Source organism: Squalius cephalus (assembly GCF_949319135.1).
Source record: "Squalius cephalus genome assembly, chromosome: 21".
Taxonomy (NCBI): domain Eukaryota; kingdom Metazoa; phylum Chordata; class Actinopteri; order Cypriniformes; family Leuciscidae; genus Squalius; species Squalius cephalus.
The window spans coordinates 23,813,531-23,831,627 of NC_137142.1; the positions used below are offsets into that span (position 1 = coordinate 23,813,531).

Sequence of the window (18,097 nt, forward strand, 5' to 3'; positions counted from 1 at the left end):
AGGGGTTTCAAGCATTCACACACATTCACACACTGCATATTGCATATTGAATTATTCCATAAGGTTAAGCCATAAAAGATATATTTACATGCACCACAGCTAATTAAATATTCCTGTATGTAATTAACATATTTTGAGACTTGCACATTTTTGTGCTGCTACTCTCTTCTGGAAATACTGTAAAGGCTCACTCTTGTTGTTTAATACGATGCATTTTTGTAGTTTTTGACAGTAATTAACCAACTTAATGTATTTTTAAATGTTTCTTCGGTAGCTTTAATTTTCATAAAAGTTTGGGGATGGTAAGATTCGGGAAAATGTCTCTTATGCTCACCAAGGCTGCAATTATTTGATCAAAAATACATTAAAACAAGTAATATTATGAAATTTTATTAAAATTAAAATATTTTCTATTTTAATATATTTTAAAATGTAATTTATTTTTTTGATGGCAAAGCTGAATTTTCAGCCATTACTCAAGTTTTCAGTGTCAAATGATTCTTCAGAAATCATTCTAATGCTCATACGGTGCTCAAGAAACATTTATTATCATTAAAGCTGAAAACTGAAGGAACTTGAAATCTGTGATGAATAGAAAGTTCAAAATAACATTTTTTTTATTTGAAATATAACTTTTTTATAACAATGTAAAAGCCTCTGCTGTCACTTTTGATTAAAAAAGAAAAAAATCTATGTCCTTAAAATTAAGCTGATATAAATGAATAGAAATGGATTATTCCTTATTTGGAATATTCAATGTAGCCGATGTATATACATTTCCATGAAGACTTCCACAGAGGTCTGGTTTCACAGACAGGGTTTAGATTAAGCCAGGATTAGGCCTTAGTTTAATTAGGTCATCTATAGCTTTTATAAACGTGCTTTAGATAAAACTTTACTGGAGTGCATATTTAGGCATAACAATGGCAGTGACATCTTTTAAGATATGCCAGTGCAAGTTGCTTTCAGTTAAAACCGCTCAAACGTGCATTTTAGTCCGTGACTATCTTTTAAGATTTGTCTGTAAATCCGGAGGATAGTCTCTGTAAATAATAACAGAATGCAATTCTGTTGATACTTCACTTTGATATGCTCTTTTGATGATATATTCTAAATATTATAGGCATATGCTAAACGTCTTCAAATTTCTAAAAACTGCAATGTTGTCAGTCAATAATCATGATAATCTGATTAATATCAGAATATTCTTGTTCATGTAAATGTAAATCCATTCATATAAAGAGCACTTTTTGTTGTAGACATTTCTGGAGAAATGTACAGCTCGTCTGTACACTTAAGTTGTTACAACCATTATTACAGACCATAGCATAGCTACAAGATTAACTTTTAAACTGTTAAAATGTAAGCAGCTGATGTCAATGAACTTCCTGTGCTCCAGCGTGCTGGTGCTTAGGGTTTGTCTATTTTAGTCCCTTCGCTTGGATTACAGGCCAGGCTGCACAAGAATAATAGCCACATGATGACCGCACCTGAACCACACTGCTGATATGTGCTTTAAAATCACGGGGAGCCTTTCAAGCGTTTGGTCCTCCTACTCTCTCTCTCTCTCCTCTGGCTTTCTCTCTCTCTCTCTGTGTGTGTGTCGCTCATCCCTCGTTCTCTCCTCCGCCCTCTCACTCTGTGCCTCGCACTATTCCATCACCTCCCACCCCCTCACTGTTTTTTTCTGTGCTCTCTCTCTCTCACTCTAGCCATTTAACTATCTGCCATCTTGCTCTTTGTTTCACCCTATAATCTGCAAAAAAACTTAGTCTGCTGAACTGTACTTAGCCCTGTCTGTTGAGGTTATTTCCATATCTATATTATCCCCCTTATCTCAGCCCTTGGCTGACAAATGGCACCCTTCTCTCTTCTTAGCTCTAGTCTTCCTTCTCCTGGTATCTTTCCTCCTACCACTATGTGAGGGTGTGAAGGCCACGCAGTTGTCGGGTAAAGACAGTTAATCTGTCTAACTAGCTATGGGTGTGAAGTATTTAGCTACTTGGATATTCCTTCTCATAATTCTGTTCTCTTGACACTCTTTTTCATCTCTGTCTGCTTGATGTTACAACAGGTTTTAGAGTTAAATATAGCACCGATAGAGATGGCAGCTGAGAGAGATGTCTGCAAGCCAACAGGTTAGGCTCTCAGTGCCTGTGTGGTTCATGACAGTTAACGGCCGTGAAAAACCTGTGTGAAGTCTGTCTTTATGCCAGCAACAGCAGGGGTGGCATGGAGGACAGATGGGAATTTGGCTGCCATACGGCTTCTCACTGAAATGAAGGTTTTGTCATGGTATTATCATAAATGCGTTACAAATTGCTCATTCTCTCTCTCTCTCTCCTGTTCCTCTTTCTGTCTTTTGTTCCCTCTTTTTCAGTTTGTAAATTATGTTTCTGTTCTTTCACTCAATTGTGTGAACAGTATAATTTCCTTCTTTGTTATCTCCCAGTTTGAGATTGAGTATGTGCATCACTGCAAACAGAATTATGCTCCTCCCACTGGTCACTACACTTGTACTTACAGCAGCGAACTGTGCGAGATGCTGTTCTAAAGTTTGATCTTTAACTTTTTCTAAAACACTTTAACAGAAGGTTGGAAAGGCGATGAATGGAAAGGGTTTATGGAAAACCCTTATATGGACATGTTTTTGGCATGTTTTATGTAAATTTCCAACATGGGGCATATGGTCGCTCATTTAGATTACTCCAAATTCATTCACGGATGAACAACGCACGTGTTATGAATTAGGCAGATTTTTTTCATGAGAAGTTCTCCTGTGCGTATAAATACGAATAATCCACGCAATTATTAGAAAACCAATGTTTGTCATTCGTTAATACACATAATATCTAGTAATGTATTGTGTATTTTATCACTAATGGAACATTGTATTGACCATTTACCATCTTAGACTGGAACTATATCATAGAAAATGTAACCAAGCTTCAGCTTCTTCATTACAGTCCTTCAGGCATCATATATGTTGAAGCAGCCATTGCACAAAAAACATGGATGTATTCCATTTGCAAGATGTGTTTGGCTTGTCAAAGCTGTATCTTTCAGTTCAGGCTTTACTGTGGGATACCCCAGGTGCTTGTACAGTCTCAACTACTGGGATCTCTGTCTGCTTTAATGGACACATGGAGTTCTTTTTGTGCTCTGACATGGCCAAATGAAAGCAGGTCACGTTTGAATAAAGTTAGACTCAGACTATGGGATGCCCAGTGTCCCAGAGCTGTCTGTGACAAACACAGGGAGAGAAAACAAGCTGCAACAAGGATCCAAATGACAGGAGAAACCATACCAACCAAACTGATATACTATCTTTCCTCTGCTTCAACATGATCCCCAGTGGCTTGTTATTGTGTAATTCTTATTTTTTATTGACTGCTCCCATGTGTGAACTGCCCAATTAAATTTTGTAACCCATTTGCCAAGTGGACAAAGAACAGCAATTTGAACAAGCTTTATGCAATGTTGCATTATAAAAATGATTTATCAATGAATTATTTATTGTCACATTTAACTCATTTGTATATTTTCATAATTTAAATAAACCATTTTAAGTGTCTATTTATCAATTTGAAAAGTTATATATTTACATTTTTAATTAATACATTGATAATTCTTCATGTTATTTATTAGTTGTATTCCTAGCCAATACAATAAAGTCAACAAATAATTCCAGGGGTTTATGATGATTTTCTGTGCTCGTTATCATAATTTACTTGATAATAAATGAGAGCAACAGGTTAATTGCTTATTATCAAGTTACAACAGACCTTTTCTACATTATGTGCATGGAAAATGAGTGAGTATGGCAGTGACATGTAGCGCGTGTGAGGATTCGCACGTTCGAGAGCCTGAAAACTGATTGACATTCTTGGGAGGCTGGAATCATCGAACATTCATGTGCCGTGATTTGTCAGTCACTCTGGGAGACGGGTACATCAATTGAGAAGCAGAGCGCGAGAGAGACAGTGAAAGAGATCGGGCGAGATTGTGAATGCAAGAGAGAGAAGGGAGGGTGAGCACTCCTCGCTCACAAGATCTCATTCTCACCGCACAGCCCATTTTTTATCTGCATCACGGAGGAGGAAAAAGACTGAGGAGAAGAAAAGAGAGCGCAGGACTCGGACGCCAAACCTCTATTGTTCCTACAGCCGTGAAGCAAAGCTGTGTTTTGTGAAAGGGAAAAACAATCAGGTGTGAAAGAATCTTCCAATTGGATAACAGGCGTAAGGACACAAGCTCAAAAAAGGAAGGGGAAAAAAATAGAAAGGATGAAAGAGAATTGTGGACAACTTCTAATACATTCAACCATTTGACATGGAATAGAGAAAACTGCACAAAGCAACAGGATCATCTTGTTTCTTTGCTGATTTCCTGCTCTAGTCTCGTCCTTCTGTCTCTTACACGTCTTGTGTCTATTTTTCCGTCCCAGAGGGGGACGCTAGGTGACGTCACAGTTTTTGGGATGCCAGTTTGAGAGTGGGTGGAAGTCAGATCCTCTCAGTCTGTTCCCTGCATGAGCCCATGTGTGTTTATCTCATGCATTTGCTTCAATGATGTTCGCATTCCTCCGTCTGTCCTCTTCTCTCCACTTATCTCCTTCCAACATTGCGGTCCTCGCGAGCCATCTGCACCGCACCTGTGAGCGTGTCAGCGTGCGTTGGTGAACACGTGTAGATGTGATGAACTCGAGGATGTATACGAGGAAACAACTGGATGTTAACTGCAGATCCTCTTCCTTGATCGTCTTCGATCTTTCAGTCAAAGCAGAAAGTTTTATGCAAAATGGCGCTGGTGGATTTGCAGTGGCCCAGCAATGTTTTTACATGCATAATGAATAGGAATGGATCCATAATGCAAGAGTCACTACAGAATCCCTGATTCCCATGTGACACCCTTAAGGATTTCGCAAAGAGCTTCGCCACTGCCAAAGACTTTGATTTTGCCACTGTATCATTCTACATGCTCTTTGAACTCGTTTCTCCTGATCACTCCCGTAGGTTTGGATTCTACTGGTAGAAGAAAGACATCAAGTGAATGAGGACTTCATTTAGTTTACTTGAACATTGTTTGATTTTAAAGCCTTCTTTGTACTGTTTCCTCATCTCTGGATCCCATATCTATCAAAAATCATGATTGGTGTAAACAGTATTCACTCCACTGGCCGTGTACGCTCTCGCTCCCTGTGTTCAGTGCGATGTGGACGGGACTTCAGCGTGATGGACCCGTTTCGTTACACCAAAGCCCCTCGCTCACGTTCCTTAAAGCCCCTGGCCTTCCCTGATCTGCTCGGCAAGGTTCAAGACGGCCAAAACCACCCACAAACCCGCAAAAAAAAGGAAAGGGTAACACTAGTTAACTACAGGACCTGCCCATGGAAACTTAGATCTTTTGTAGTCAGAGAAATTATAAGCTAATTTTTCCTTCTTCCTTCTAATGATGGTTGGGTTGTGTTTCCATGACGTTTGAACCAAAATGCTACATGAAAAAAAGTATAGTCTGCAACCTGTTTCTGGTTCATGGGTATTGTTAACTTTCACTTGCTATTTTTAGACACATCAGTGGGATGTTTGAGCGCACGCTCTCATATGCACGAACAGAGCAAAACTGTTGATGGGGTTGTGTGATTTAATTCTTGTTTTTCTCTTTTAACAGGCTCTCTACAACTCTATCAAAAATGAAAAGCTGCAGTGGACAATGTAAGTCTAATGTTTTTCCTAGTGGCTCTTTTTCAGTGCATCAGATTCAAGAGCAACTTATCCTTATCCAGTATCATCCAAAACATTTGAAAATAATGTAATGCCTCTAAAAGTGTTATTGTACAATCTTTTAGCTGCTCAAAAGGCCTTTTCATTTCTTCAGTCAGATGTGCTTATTAGGTGCACTCTTAGAAAAATAGGTTCATAAGGGTTCTTTACTCGACTCCAAAGAACTCTTTACTCAAAAAGGTTCTGTAGAAAAAAAGAAGAACGTTTCAACATTAAAGGTAAAAAGGAAATGATTCTTTAGGCTCTAATAAATACTTTTTTTTCCCCATACCATTTTTTCTTTACCATTTCCATACCATTCTTTTTTCCAGTGGTGTTCCATAAAAACCACTTGGTATTTATTTTAGTTTCTTATAGTAATAACTGTTTCATTACATCTGCTTGTAATGCTGTGGCAATGGACACTTTTTAATTTCCGGGATTCTCAGAAGCTGTCATGATAGTTGGGTGAATTCCTATAGCTGTGAATGGGAGACTACAGCTAATTTAATTTTTGCATTTTCATGACTTTCCAAAAGAGAGAGAAAAACAATAGAGAATGATTACGGCACTCAGAAGAGAGAACAGTGTCAAATTTACCACCACTTGCATTAGAAACACCTTTGCAGCAGTGTTGACTAGTTTTTTTTTTTAGTTTTTTTTATTCATACCATGGTAATACAATACAAAGTACAGTGTTATAAATGTTGTACATTACATTACATACGTCACTAGCAGAAACAAGTCTTAACAATATTAAAGGGATAGTTCACCCAAAAATGAAAATTCTGTCATCATTTACTCACCCTCAAGTTGTTTCAAACCTGTAAGAATTTCTTTTTTCTGCTGAACACAAAAGAAGATATTTTGAAAAATGTCTGTAACCAAACAGTTGATGGACCCCATTGACTTCCATAGTATTTTTTTTTCCTACTATGGAAGTCAATGGGGTCCATCAACTGTTTGGTTACAGACATTTTTCAAAATATCTTCTTTTGTGTTCAGCAGAAAAAAGAAATTCTTACAGGTTTGAAACAACTTGAGGGTGAGTAAATGATGACAGAATTTTCATTTTTGGGTGAACTATCCCTTTAAGATCTTTGGAACTCTTAAAAGGTTCCATTTTTATTTAGAACCTTTTCACCATGCTATAAAGGAATCCAATAATGTTCTTTTCATTGAGCCCCTTTTAAAACGGTTCTATATGGAATCCTTTTTTTTCTATAATAGAACCATTTCTTCCATATGTGTATTTATGACCTGGCCTGAGCTATTTGATGCCCTAAGCCCTTACTTTCGACTTTCTTTATTTTGTTGCCATGGTTACTACAAGTTGCCTCTTCATAATTACAGGTTGAATCTTTGACTGGCTAATGTGCAGACTCAAACACAGCCCTCTCTCTTTTTCTCTCACACATACTCACTCCCATGTACACTGCGTTCACTCCTGAAGGGATTCTGCAGTACCCTTGTTTATGTGTAAAGGAGAAAAGCACAAGTGATTGTTTTATTCTCTTACATTCAGCAGCAGTTCTTTTGATCTTCATCCATCCCAACGTCCCCACGCTTTATCCCTCCACTCTCTATGTTTCCCTGTTTCACTCTCCCTTCATTTCTGAGTTTGATTCACTTCATTGCACTTTCATTTAGCATCGTGTGATTCTCAGCTAAAGGCCATCATTCACCGAATGAATCAATGCACGTCATTCACCATTTTTTTTTTTTTTGTGGCTGCTCTTTCTGCCTCCGTCTCTCATGGTGCTCCATCTTCTGAGCTGGCTCTCTTGGTTACCAGTGTTGAGGCCAGCAGTTACTAAGCAACAGATGAGAGCATTATCATGTGAAGGCAAAGGCTCTGCGCTGTACACCGTAGCAGTTAGAGAGGAATGTTTAGCGGTCCAGGCCTCAGGGGCTTTCCAGAGTGTCTAACTGCACTCTCTGCACAGCTGCCTCTCAGCTGGTTGCATGTACTGTAGATTAAAAAAAACTGTGCCCAGCACTAGGCAATGAAGATGCAGTTTAATTTCTGTCAGTGACTTTGAATGCACAATACACAAACATTGAGGTAGGATGGGGATTTATTACCTCAGGTAAATGTTGAAAGTCAGAGAATTTTTCAGTGCATAAAAGACCTTGTGGTTAAAGGTGAGAATGCAAACTATTTTCGTAATAATGCTCTTGTTTGCATACTCTACAGCGATGAGGAAGAACTGCGCAAATCTTTCTCTGAGCTGGACGGCAGGACAGACTCAGCATCGCACACTATGAAGCGGATCAACAGTGGAGGAAACCCCCTCGTCAGTGTTGCACAGCAGTCCAGCGCTCAGGTCTACAACACTGGCTTTCTCGTGCGGAAAGTTCATGCTGATGCTGATGGCAAAAAAAGTAAGCCTTCCCTCAAATACAGCTTGAGCCTTTTATTTCATCTATTAATGTATTAGTGTATTTATTACAGCCTTATTCTAAATGATTGTAGTTTAGAAAATGAGTGATTTTTTTTGTTTTTGTTATTTTCCAGTAAAAAAAAATCAAATATCTAAATAAAAATATATAAATATCTCAGAACAACATGCATTTAACTAAGAAGCTAGGAATTATAGAAAAAAAATATTAAGACTTGTTTTCAAGAGTATATCTTGAAGTTCTTTTACCCTATTACATTTTCTTTTATGTTTTCAATCATAAATCCATTTCTAGATTTGCCAGTGGGGTAAGAAAAAATAAACTCAAAAATGATCTCTCAAAACAAGTCTTATTAACTTTTTCTAATTAAGTAACTGTAAGTAAGTTAATTTATCTTGTTTAAACAAGACAAAATACTTATTCTTAAAACTTTAATTATGTTAAGTTTGACTGTGTATTGTTCTTTTAGCTCCAAGAGGTAAAAGAGGATGGAAAACATTTTATGTCATCCTTAAAGGACTGATTCTTTACCTGCAAAAGGTAAATATTTCTCAATGATTTCTTGTGCTATGTGAACCATAGTTCTTTGTGGTTTCCGTACAGGTATTATTTGTAAAAAAAAAAAAAAAAAAAAAGATTTGTGATTTGCCTCTACTTTGCGATTGGTCTACAGGATGAATATCGTCCAGATAAGCAGCTGTCTGATGAGGACTTGAAAAATGCAGTATCAATCCATCATTCTTTAGCCATGCGGGCAGCAGACTATAGCAAGCGACCCAATGTGTTTTACCTTCGCACTGCTGACTGGAGAGTCTTTCTCTTCCAGGCCCCGTAAGTAAACTTACCTTATTTCTATTATAAGGGTGATTCACCACAAAATTTGAAACAAGATTTAATATTTTTAATACCATTAAGAGGGGCAAAAAAGTATTTATTGTAAAGTGACGAAAATAATAATTATATACACACACAGCCGTTCAAAAGTTTGTGATCGGTAAGATTTTCTTATGTTTAAAAAAAGTTTAAACATAAGGCTGCATTTAGTTAATCAAAAATACAGTAAGAACAGTAATATTGTGAAATATTATTACAATTAAAAAAAAAAAAATCTATTTTAATACATTTTAAAATGTAATTTATTCCTGTGATGGCAAAGCTAAATTTTCAGCATCATTCCTCCAGTCTTCAGTGTCACATGATGCTTTACAAATCTAATATGCTGAGTTGCTGCTCAATTATCAATTATTATTGGTGTTATTATTTTATATATGGAATGTATACATATGTGTATACACATATACATTCTTTCGGGATTCCATTAGTAAACAGTTCAAAACAATAGCATTTATTTGAAATAGAAATCTTTTGTAGCATTATAAATGTCTTTACTTTCATTTACATTTAAATGCATCCTGGCTGAATAAAAGTATACATTTAAATGATTAAAAATTTAGATTTTTACATTTAAAAATAAAATAAAACTCTTACATACCCAAAACTTTTAAATGTGATACTGTATTATGGTTTCCACAAAAAAATATTAATCAGCAAAAACTGTTTTAATTAATAAAAAGAAAATAAGAAGAAAATTTTCAGCATATTAGAATGATTTTTTAAGGATAATATTAAAATAGCAAAAAGTTTATTTTAAATTGTAATAATATTTCGCCTTAATAATGTTTTTATTGTATCTTTGATCAAATAAATGCAGCCTGGGTAAGTAAAAGAGACTTTTAAAAAAACATTTAAAAAAGTACTGACCCTAAACTTTTGTATGGTAATTCATAAATTAAAGGAAAATAAATCAATTTTTAAATTATCATATAATAATCTATAGAACTTTATACAACTTTCGCATAACTTACACTGTCACTTTGAGTGACAGCAAATATTATTCAGCAGAAGCCTCATAGAAAGCTCATGTTGCTTTATCTTTTGGAAATAGGACAGCAGAGAAATACACAGTGAATCTCTTTCAAACAAACACCTGAGCTCACCCAATACACTGGCTCGTTGTTGATTACATGCAGGGCTGGTAACGCCAATGTCAAAGTGTTCTCATCACAGATGAATGACTCGATGTGTATCTCCCAAGAGGATAGATCCTTCTCAGCTATTCTGTCTGTCCCAGATACACATACTAAAACTCTCTCTCTCTCTCTCTCTCTCTCTCTCTCTCTCTCTCTCTCTCTCTCTCTCTCTCTCTCTCTCTCTCTCTCTCTCATTCTGCTCCATCTGTTCCACTCAATCTCTTCTGCTAAAAGCCGCCTGCTAATTGCTCAGTTTTCCAGGCTGTGTGCAGTTTCTTTGAGCATAGAAAAATTCAGATATTGTTTCACCTTCTGAATTCTGTCATTTTTCTGCCCTCTGTTTGACCTACGCCTGCCTTTCACCCCTAGCAACGCAGAGCAAATGCAGTCCTGGATCACACGCATCAACATAGTGGCCGCCATGTTCTCTGCCCCTCCCTTCCCAGCAGCCATTGGCTCCCAAAAGAAGTTTAGCCGTACTCTTCTGCCGGGCTCAAACACCAAGCTCTCACAGGTACCAGACACTTCTCTCTCTGAAGGGGCAGTCACACTACACTTTTCATTCTATTCACTTCCATACATACGCATGCGAATGATGGAAACGCAAGCTTGCAAGTTATTGCATTTTACTGAGTTCCAAAGTTCAAGTTTGGTGAAGCTATGAATTTGTATCAGATGTGTGACAAATAGAATATTGATATGTCATGACATGTGACCACTTAGCTGAATTAAAAGAACACAAACTTTAAAGCTGCAGGTTTGCTAGCGTGACTGCCCCTATATTTGGGTTCAGAAATGTACTATTTGCGTTCATGTTTGAAAAACATGTATGAAATTTTCACCAAAAGTTTAAATTGAATGACTTTGAATGACAAATATTTTTTATTATTAATTCATAAATATCATTGTTTTCCTTTCTTTCCTTGTCATTAAAAGTTTTTTTTTGTTTTTTTTAAAGTTGTCATAAAAAAGATTTTAAATATTTTAAGAAACTTGTTCACCTTGTCACACAGTCATGAGGGTCCTCTTAGGGGTCTTCTCTGATATCATTTACGGGGTTTTTTTTTTCTTGCATATTTTTGCATGTTGGTGTAACCTGGTCTCCCTCCTAACCGCCAGAGGCTGCCCTCTCCCGTATAGTGAACTCTATCCTCTGTTGCGGTCACATTGTTTCTCCTTCCTATTTAAGGAGCTTGATTCCCTTTGTTAATTTGCGAAGTATTGTTTGCCTGGTCTGCAATTCTGAGCGTATTCCCATTGTTGTGTCTTGCCTTGATTTTGGATTATCTGCCTTGTTATACGGTTTACTCTCTTGGATTTGTGTTTTGGATTTGATTACCTGCTTGGACTGTTTTTTTGGTTTTTAACCCTGGACTTTATTGGCTGGCTTACGACTCTGTGATCCACCCTTTTGTTTCTAATAAATCTCTGCATATGGATCCCTCTGCTCTCCCTGAGTCTGCTATGTTACAGAATACTTTGCCCAACATCAATCCAGCAGAGATACTAACATTTTAGTCACCTGTAGCATACCAAGCGGAGGTATTAAAGGAGCAACAACAACAACTGCTGCATCTCCAGAAGGAAAATAAGGAAATGTACGCCTACCTCTGTGCGCATCTACGACAATCAGACACTCAACAGGTAGACAATCCACCTACTCACTCTTCACTGTGAATGGCTCTACCTGAAAATTTTTGAAGGTTCACCTGATCAGTGTTTAATCTTTTCATGACACAACATCCTAGAGAGTATGCTAATGAAACGAAGATCATATTCATTATTACCTTGTTCACTGGTAAAGCTCGGGACTGAGGTAATGACAAAGGACTTTGCAACAATTATGGCTTATTCTTCGAAAACTTTCGAGAAGTCTTTGAATACCTTATTCATTGAAAACTTTCGAGAAGTCTTTAAATACCCAGCAGGAGGGCGAGAAACTGGCGTTCAGTTACAGCATCTGAAACAATGTGAGCAGACTGCAGTTGAATATGCTCTGACTTTCCATACTCTTGCATTTCAAAGACAGTGTATAGAGAAGGATTAAATCCCGAACAACAAGTTGAACTTGCCTGCAAGGATGAAGGCCTAGAACTCAGCAAGTTTATTCAGCTATCAGTCCGTCTCGATCCGTTACTCGATTACAATAACCCTCGTCTTACTCTAGCACTTCATGTTCATACTACCATGCCTGAAACTGTCCCTCGAGAAGACACACCCATGGTTATCGGTCGTTCACGTCTCACCACTATGGAACGCCAACGACGTCAGTGGGAGAATCCATGATTTTCCCCCTATTGAAAATCACTCTCTACTGATACCAGTCACAATAATTTTTTTCAATTTTCTCCTTCGCTGCCTCAGTGTTAGTCGACTCGGGAGCTGCTGCCAAATTCATTTATGCTGGTCTAGTAGAAAGACCCATGAATCCTACATTACTCTGCAACCCCCCATCCGAATCACTGCTATTGATGACAAACCCATTGGAAATGGCATCGTTCAAGCCATCACTGCTGCCATTCAACTGCAAGTGGGATTACTGGACAAAGAACAATTACTTTTATATCATTCAGTCTCCTAGGAACCCCATCGTTCTTGGCTATCCTTGGTTAGCCCTCCACAATCCTGACATCTCTTAGTCTGAAGGAGAACTACAAAATTCTACAAAATTACAATGCTGCAGTACTCAAATCGAAAGTCCCAAACTCAACCAAACTTATCCTCCCAAAGTGTTATCAAGATCTCTCAGAAGCCTCAAAAAGCTTCACAACTTCTTCCTCACTGACCATGGGACTGCACCATCGATCTACTACCAGGCATTAACCCACCCAAGAGCAAAGTATACCCCTTGTCTATACCTGAAACTAAGGCTATCAAGGAATACATTAAAGATGCACTCAAGTCTGGCTTCATCACACCCTCCACCTCCCCCACTGCAGCAGGGTTTTTATTTATAGAGATAAAGGACGGAGGCCTCAGACCATGCATTGATTATCAAGGTTCAGACAGGACCACTTTGGCAGGTTACTTGAGTTTATTAGACACAATTTATCTTTGGCGGTATGGTTCCTTATGGGGGAACCCCATTGATGTCCATGACAGCTAGGACTTGAAAGCCTTGGTAATCTGAAACAAAAGAAGACGACAGCCAGAAGGTGCACAGTAATATGCTTGATACTTATAGTGGTGAGGACGGGAGGGTTCCTGAACTAACGTTGCGCTCGATTTTTAACAACATTACTCAAAAAACCCTTACCCTTTCCCCCCTAGTACCAGCAGCTCTAGACCAATTGAGATCTGCTTGACTTAAGGTAGTGGTTCTCTACGGGGGCGTTCAGAGAACAACGGGGGGCATTGGAAGCAAGATTTTTGAAAGGGGGGCATTCAGGTGTTCGTGAGGGGCGTTCACGAATTTACACGAAAGATCCAGGCAAGACAAGATTAAACATGTAATTACATGCAAAATAATTGCCTACAACATTCTAAAATCTGCCAGTTTAATGCGACATGAAAGCTATGTATCGTTTCTTTTGCAACGACTCTATTATTTTTCCAGTCATAGACCAGTGCTCAAGCACTGACTAGAATCCAGCGCTGACAAGAATCAGCATTCACATGCTCAAAAATGTGTTTCGCGCTGACAACAATCCGGTGGTGGCTAGAATCCAGCGCTGACTAGAATCACGCAGCAGAGGAATGGAAAGTTGACAAGCCATTAAAAAAGTATTGACTTAAGAACCACTTATATATTTTCAAATATTTTCAATAAATCATGTTCCCATTCACTCCGGCGACGAATTTTAAAATGAATTAAACTAAATTCTATTTATAAGGTAAAACTTTTTACATTTTTAGGCATTAACTAATGCCAATGCCTAATGCCAAAATGTTTTCTTTGTTCACCAAGTAATTTACTGGTCAGGCATTATTGTTAACTCGCAAGACTGTAAGGAGAAAATGATAATTTAATGGATAATTTAAATTCTGTAATCACATTTTGGTAATGTATTAATTCCGCTGTCACATCTGAGCGCGAAACGCTGCTTGGATAGTTGGATAGTTAAAAATAATTAATAATACAATAATAATTTAATTGTTCACAGCCTATGTATTTACCGATTACCATTACCGATTTAATGACCGTATAGCCTACAGTCGTTTTTACTGTCCAATGACAGCCCATCTTATATCTACATTGAGTGGCATGGGAGAGAGTCGGAAATTCATTTGTTGCCCCTACGAGTTTATAATAGCATATTTTAACAAGATTTTCAAATAGATAAAGAAAAAAAAACTGCCAAAATGTTTTTAAATGTTGGCTTTATTAAACTATGTTTTAAACATGTGAATAAACAGTCTCATATGTCTGTTTATTTTTAATATAGGCCTACTATTTTTTTTTATGTATTGTTCTATTTTATTTAACATTTTTACATTTAACATGAATAATCAAACATTTAAGAAGAATTGCACAACAATTTTAAATGTCCAGTCATTTGTCCATTTTAAAATGATTTATTCATTTCAATTTTTATGTTTTAATTAAATTGATTCCTTATTCTTTCAGTTTATAAGGTGTCACAACAAATCCTGCATTCCTAGTCTTCCATACATAATAGCCTCTGTGACATTTAGTCACTTATCAGTTCAAAATCACAGTCCACATTTAAAAAAAAAGATTTGTCCACTTTTGCACGGGCAAATACACTATCATAAAAACAACTGAGCAAAATGGTGCCACCGAACAAGAAAAAAATGCAGACAGTATTCCATTGAATACCTTAATTATGGTTTCATACCTTCTCCCACCAATGCACAGCTTCCAATGTGTTTACTATGTGAACAAGTTTTTTCAAATGAAGCCATGAAGCCTTCACATCTGAAGGAGCACCTTATGAAGATCCACCCAGACAAGGCAGATAAGGACCGTCCGTTTTTCCAGGCCTTAAAAGAGCAACACGAGAACCATCAGCAGTCTCTTCGCTAAGAATACCAGCCAAAATGATAGTGGGCTAATAGCGTCATATAAAATCTCCCTGCTGATCGTCAAATGTGGACAGCCGTTCACAATTGGAGAAAAGTTGGTTCTTCCTGCCATCAAAGAGGTAATCTCTACCGTGATGGAGCGCTATCCCACACAGGTGCTGAAATCCATCCCTCTCAGCAATGATACCGTGGCATGCAGGATAAATGAAATGGGTACAGATACAGAGGAGCAGCTATGTGCCATCCTGCGGGACTCTCCATTCAGCCTTCAGCTGGATGAGACAACCACCGCTGACAACAACGCTCTGCTGAGTGCCTGTGTCCGTTATAGGGCCTCAAACAGTCACGAGATGGCAGAGGAATGTTTGTTTTCTAAATATCTGGAAACCGATACCAAGGGCCAGACCATTTTTATCACGCTTTCTGCTTATCTACAGAAGAAATCAATTCCCATCTCTAACATCCTCGCATGTGCCACTGATTGTGCCCCCACTATGGTTGGCAGGTACCGTGGGTTCACCGCTCTGCTGAAGGAGAAGGTGCCGCATATCCTCACAGCCCACTGTGTTTTGCACCACCACAACCTTTTGGCCAAATGCAACAATCCAGTTCTCCACGAGTCTCTACATGTTGCAGTCAGAGCAATAAACAAAATAAAAGCCCATGCACTGAATGACAGACTGCCCGACAGGAAGACTTTTGAGCGTCTTCTTCTCCATACTGATGTCCGCTGGCTCTCAAAGGGAAACTGCCTTGCTCGTTTTTGTGAGCTGTTTGACAGCATCGTTGAGTTCCTGGAGGAGGTTGATGGAGCTCTCTGGGAAAAGGTGTCATCCAGCCGCTGCAACATCATGTACCTCGCAGACTTTTTTGAGAAAATGAATGAAGTCACGTTAAAGCTCCAAGGAAATGACATCACTCTGGTCAAATCCAAGGCGGTTATCCACAGTCTCACCTCCAGGCTAGATCTCTACAGGCAGAGTATAGACAGGAGGCAGTTTGCTCATTTCCCACAGCTGGCCAAGGTGATCTTTTTGTCCAGAAACAACACTAAATAATTAGCCTAATATATTTTATTTCCATGAATACCATTGTAATTTTTATTATTTCGAGTGATTATATTGAGTCTGAAAATACAGACCTATAGCACACATTACCTTATAAATATAAATAAACATTTTAGTAGAGTAATAAGCAATAAAACAACTAATTCAAATTCAGATGAATTTATCTAAAAATATTCATAGAGATAAGAGAACAATTGAACTGTAAAATAATACTCATTACAGGTGTCTGAGGCTCTTACCGATGACCTCCTCCTAGTTTACACTGACCACCTTAGGATGGTTAAGGCCGACATGGAGATCCGCTTCAGGGACCTCCTTAACCTCGATGTTCCCAGTTGGGTTGTGCAGCTCTTTCAAACGGATGTAATCGAATGCGAGCCCGCTATTCAGAAGCATCTTGTCGACATCCAGTGCGACGACGAAGCCCAGGCTATTTTCCGCACCTCTGGCTGGTGCAGCATGTGGGTCAGATATGCCCAGTGGTATCCGACTCTCTGGCAAAAGATCAGGCTGCTGATTCTTGCTTTTCCAACAACATATCTCGTTGAGCAGGGATTCAGCCAGGTCATCCACATGCAGTCTAAGTACCGCAATCGCTTGGACTTGCATGCCTCAGGCGCACTACGGCTGAAACTAACATCTCTGCAACCCGCAGTAAAGAAATTAGCCGAAAAACATGAAGCACAGGGCTCACACTAATTTTCAAATCAATTTTGAAAGTTCGAATTCGAAAGTTCAAATAAATCATCCTGCTTTTTCCCTGTTAATGTTCTCTGTTGAAAATAATTTATAAGAATGCTTCTTGTTTGCTGACTGGCTGTTCGTGGTACAGCTGCTGGTAATTCAATTTTGAATGTCAAATTTGTAACCGTTGCATTTTTTGGCTACTCCTTGTTGATTGGCTGCTATTTGCAATAAGCCACATAATTACATTTTGAATGTAAAATTTATAACCGTTGCATTTTGTTAACACTGATATACACTGATATATAGGCTAATTTCTACTTCAGATGACTTTTTTGCTCTCTGGGAAACTATGAAAATAATATTCCCACTTATCAGTCAAATCAAATCTGTTATTTGGCTTTTAGTGACATACTTAACTTTTGGCGCTCTAGCGGTAAATAAACAAAATTGCAGGCATCTTGGAACTGGAGTCTCTAGTTCTGACACTGGAACTGGAGCCATACTTTCACACAAGGATGGTGATACAGCCAAGCTTCCCCCCTGTGCTTTCTATTCCTGCAAACTGTCCCTAGCCGAACTGAACTACCACATTGGAGACAAGGAACTATTATCCATCAAAATCCACATTAGAAGAATGGAGACACTGGTTAGAGGGGGCCAAATTTCCATTCACTGTACTCACTGATCACAAGAACTTAGAATACCTCCATTCATCCAAACGTTTAAATCCTCGTCAAGCAAGATGGTCATTGTTCTTTACAAGATTCAACTTTACCGTCACATATCAACCTGGAAGCAAGAAAGGCAAGGCTGATGCCTAATCACGTATTTACGAAAAGGCTCAAGTGAACCTTTTCAACTCCCACATTCTAGACCCTTCTATAATTGTTGCACTAATTAGGTGGGATATCATGACGGGCATCGAAAACTCCCAACAACCTGGCATAATTCCCACTGACTGCTCTGCAGGTAAACTCTTGGTGCCTGAAAACCAACGCACTAAAGTTATTCAATGGATTACCACATTACTTAGTTCCGGACACCCTGGCCTTAACAGCACCAGTGCTATGGTCAGACAACAATTCTGGTGGCCAATGTCAAGTTTGTGCACAAACCCTTGTGAAAACCTCCCCACAGGACTCCGAGAACCCCTCCCCATTCC

At 38.4% G+C, this 18,097-nt stretch overlaps 1 protein-coding gene across 1 annotated transcript in view; it reads left to right on the forward strand.

Annotated features, from left to right (window-relative positions):
- psda (pleckstrin and Sec7 domain containing a) overlaps positions 1-18,097 on the forward strand; it is a 38,402-nt gene that overhangs the window by 15,745 nt on the left and 4,560 nt on the right. Inside the window, exons 11-15 of the mRNA XM_079854710.1 lie at positions 5,671-5,714; positions 7,960-8,147; positions 8,635-8,705; positions 8,839-8,996; positions 10,565-10,709. Of these exons, the coding sequence (XP_079710836.1) occupies positions 5,671-5,714; positions 7,960-8,147; positions 8,635-8,705; positions 8,839-8,996; positions 10,565-10,709 (606 nt within the window). The remainder of the gene's footprint in view (positions 1-5,670; positions 5,715-7,959; positions 8,148-8,634; positions 8,706-8,838; positions 8,997-10,564; positions 10,710-18,097) is intronic.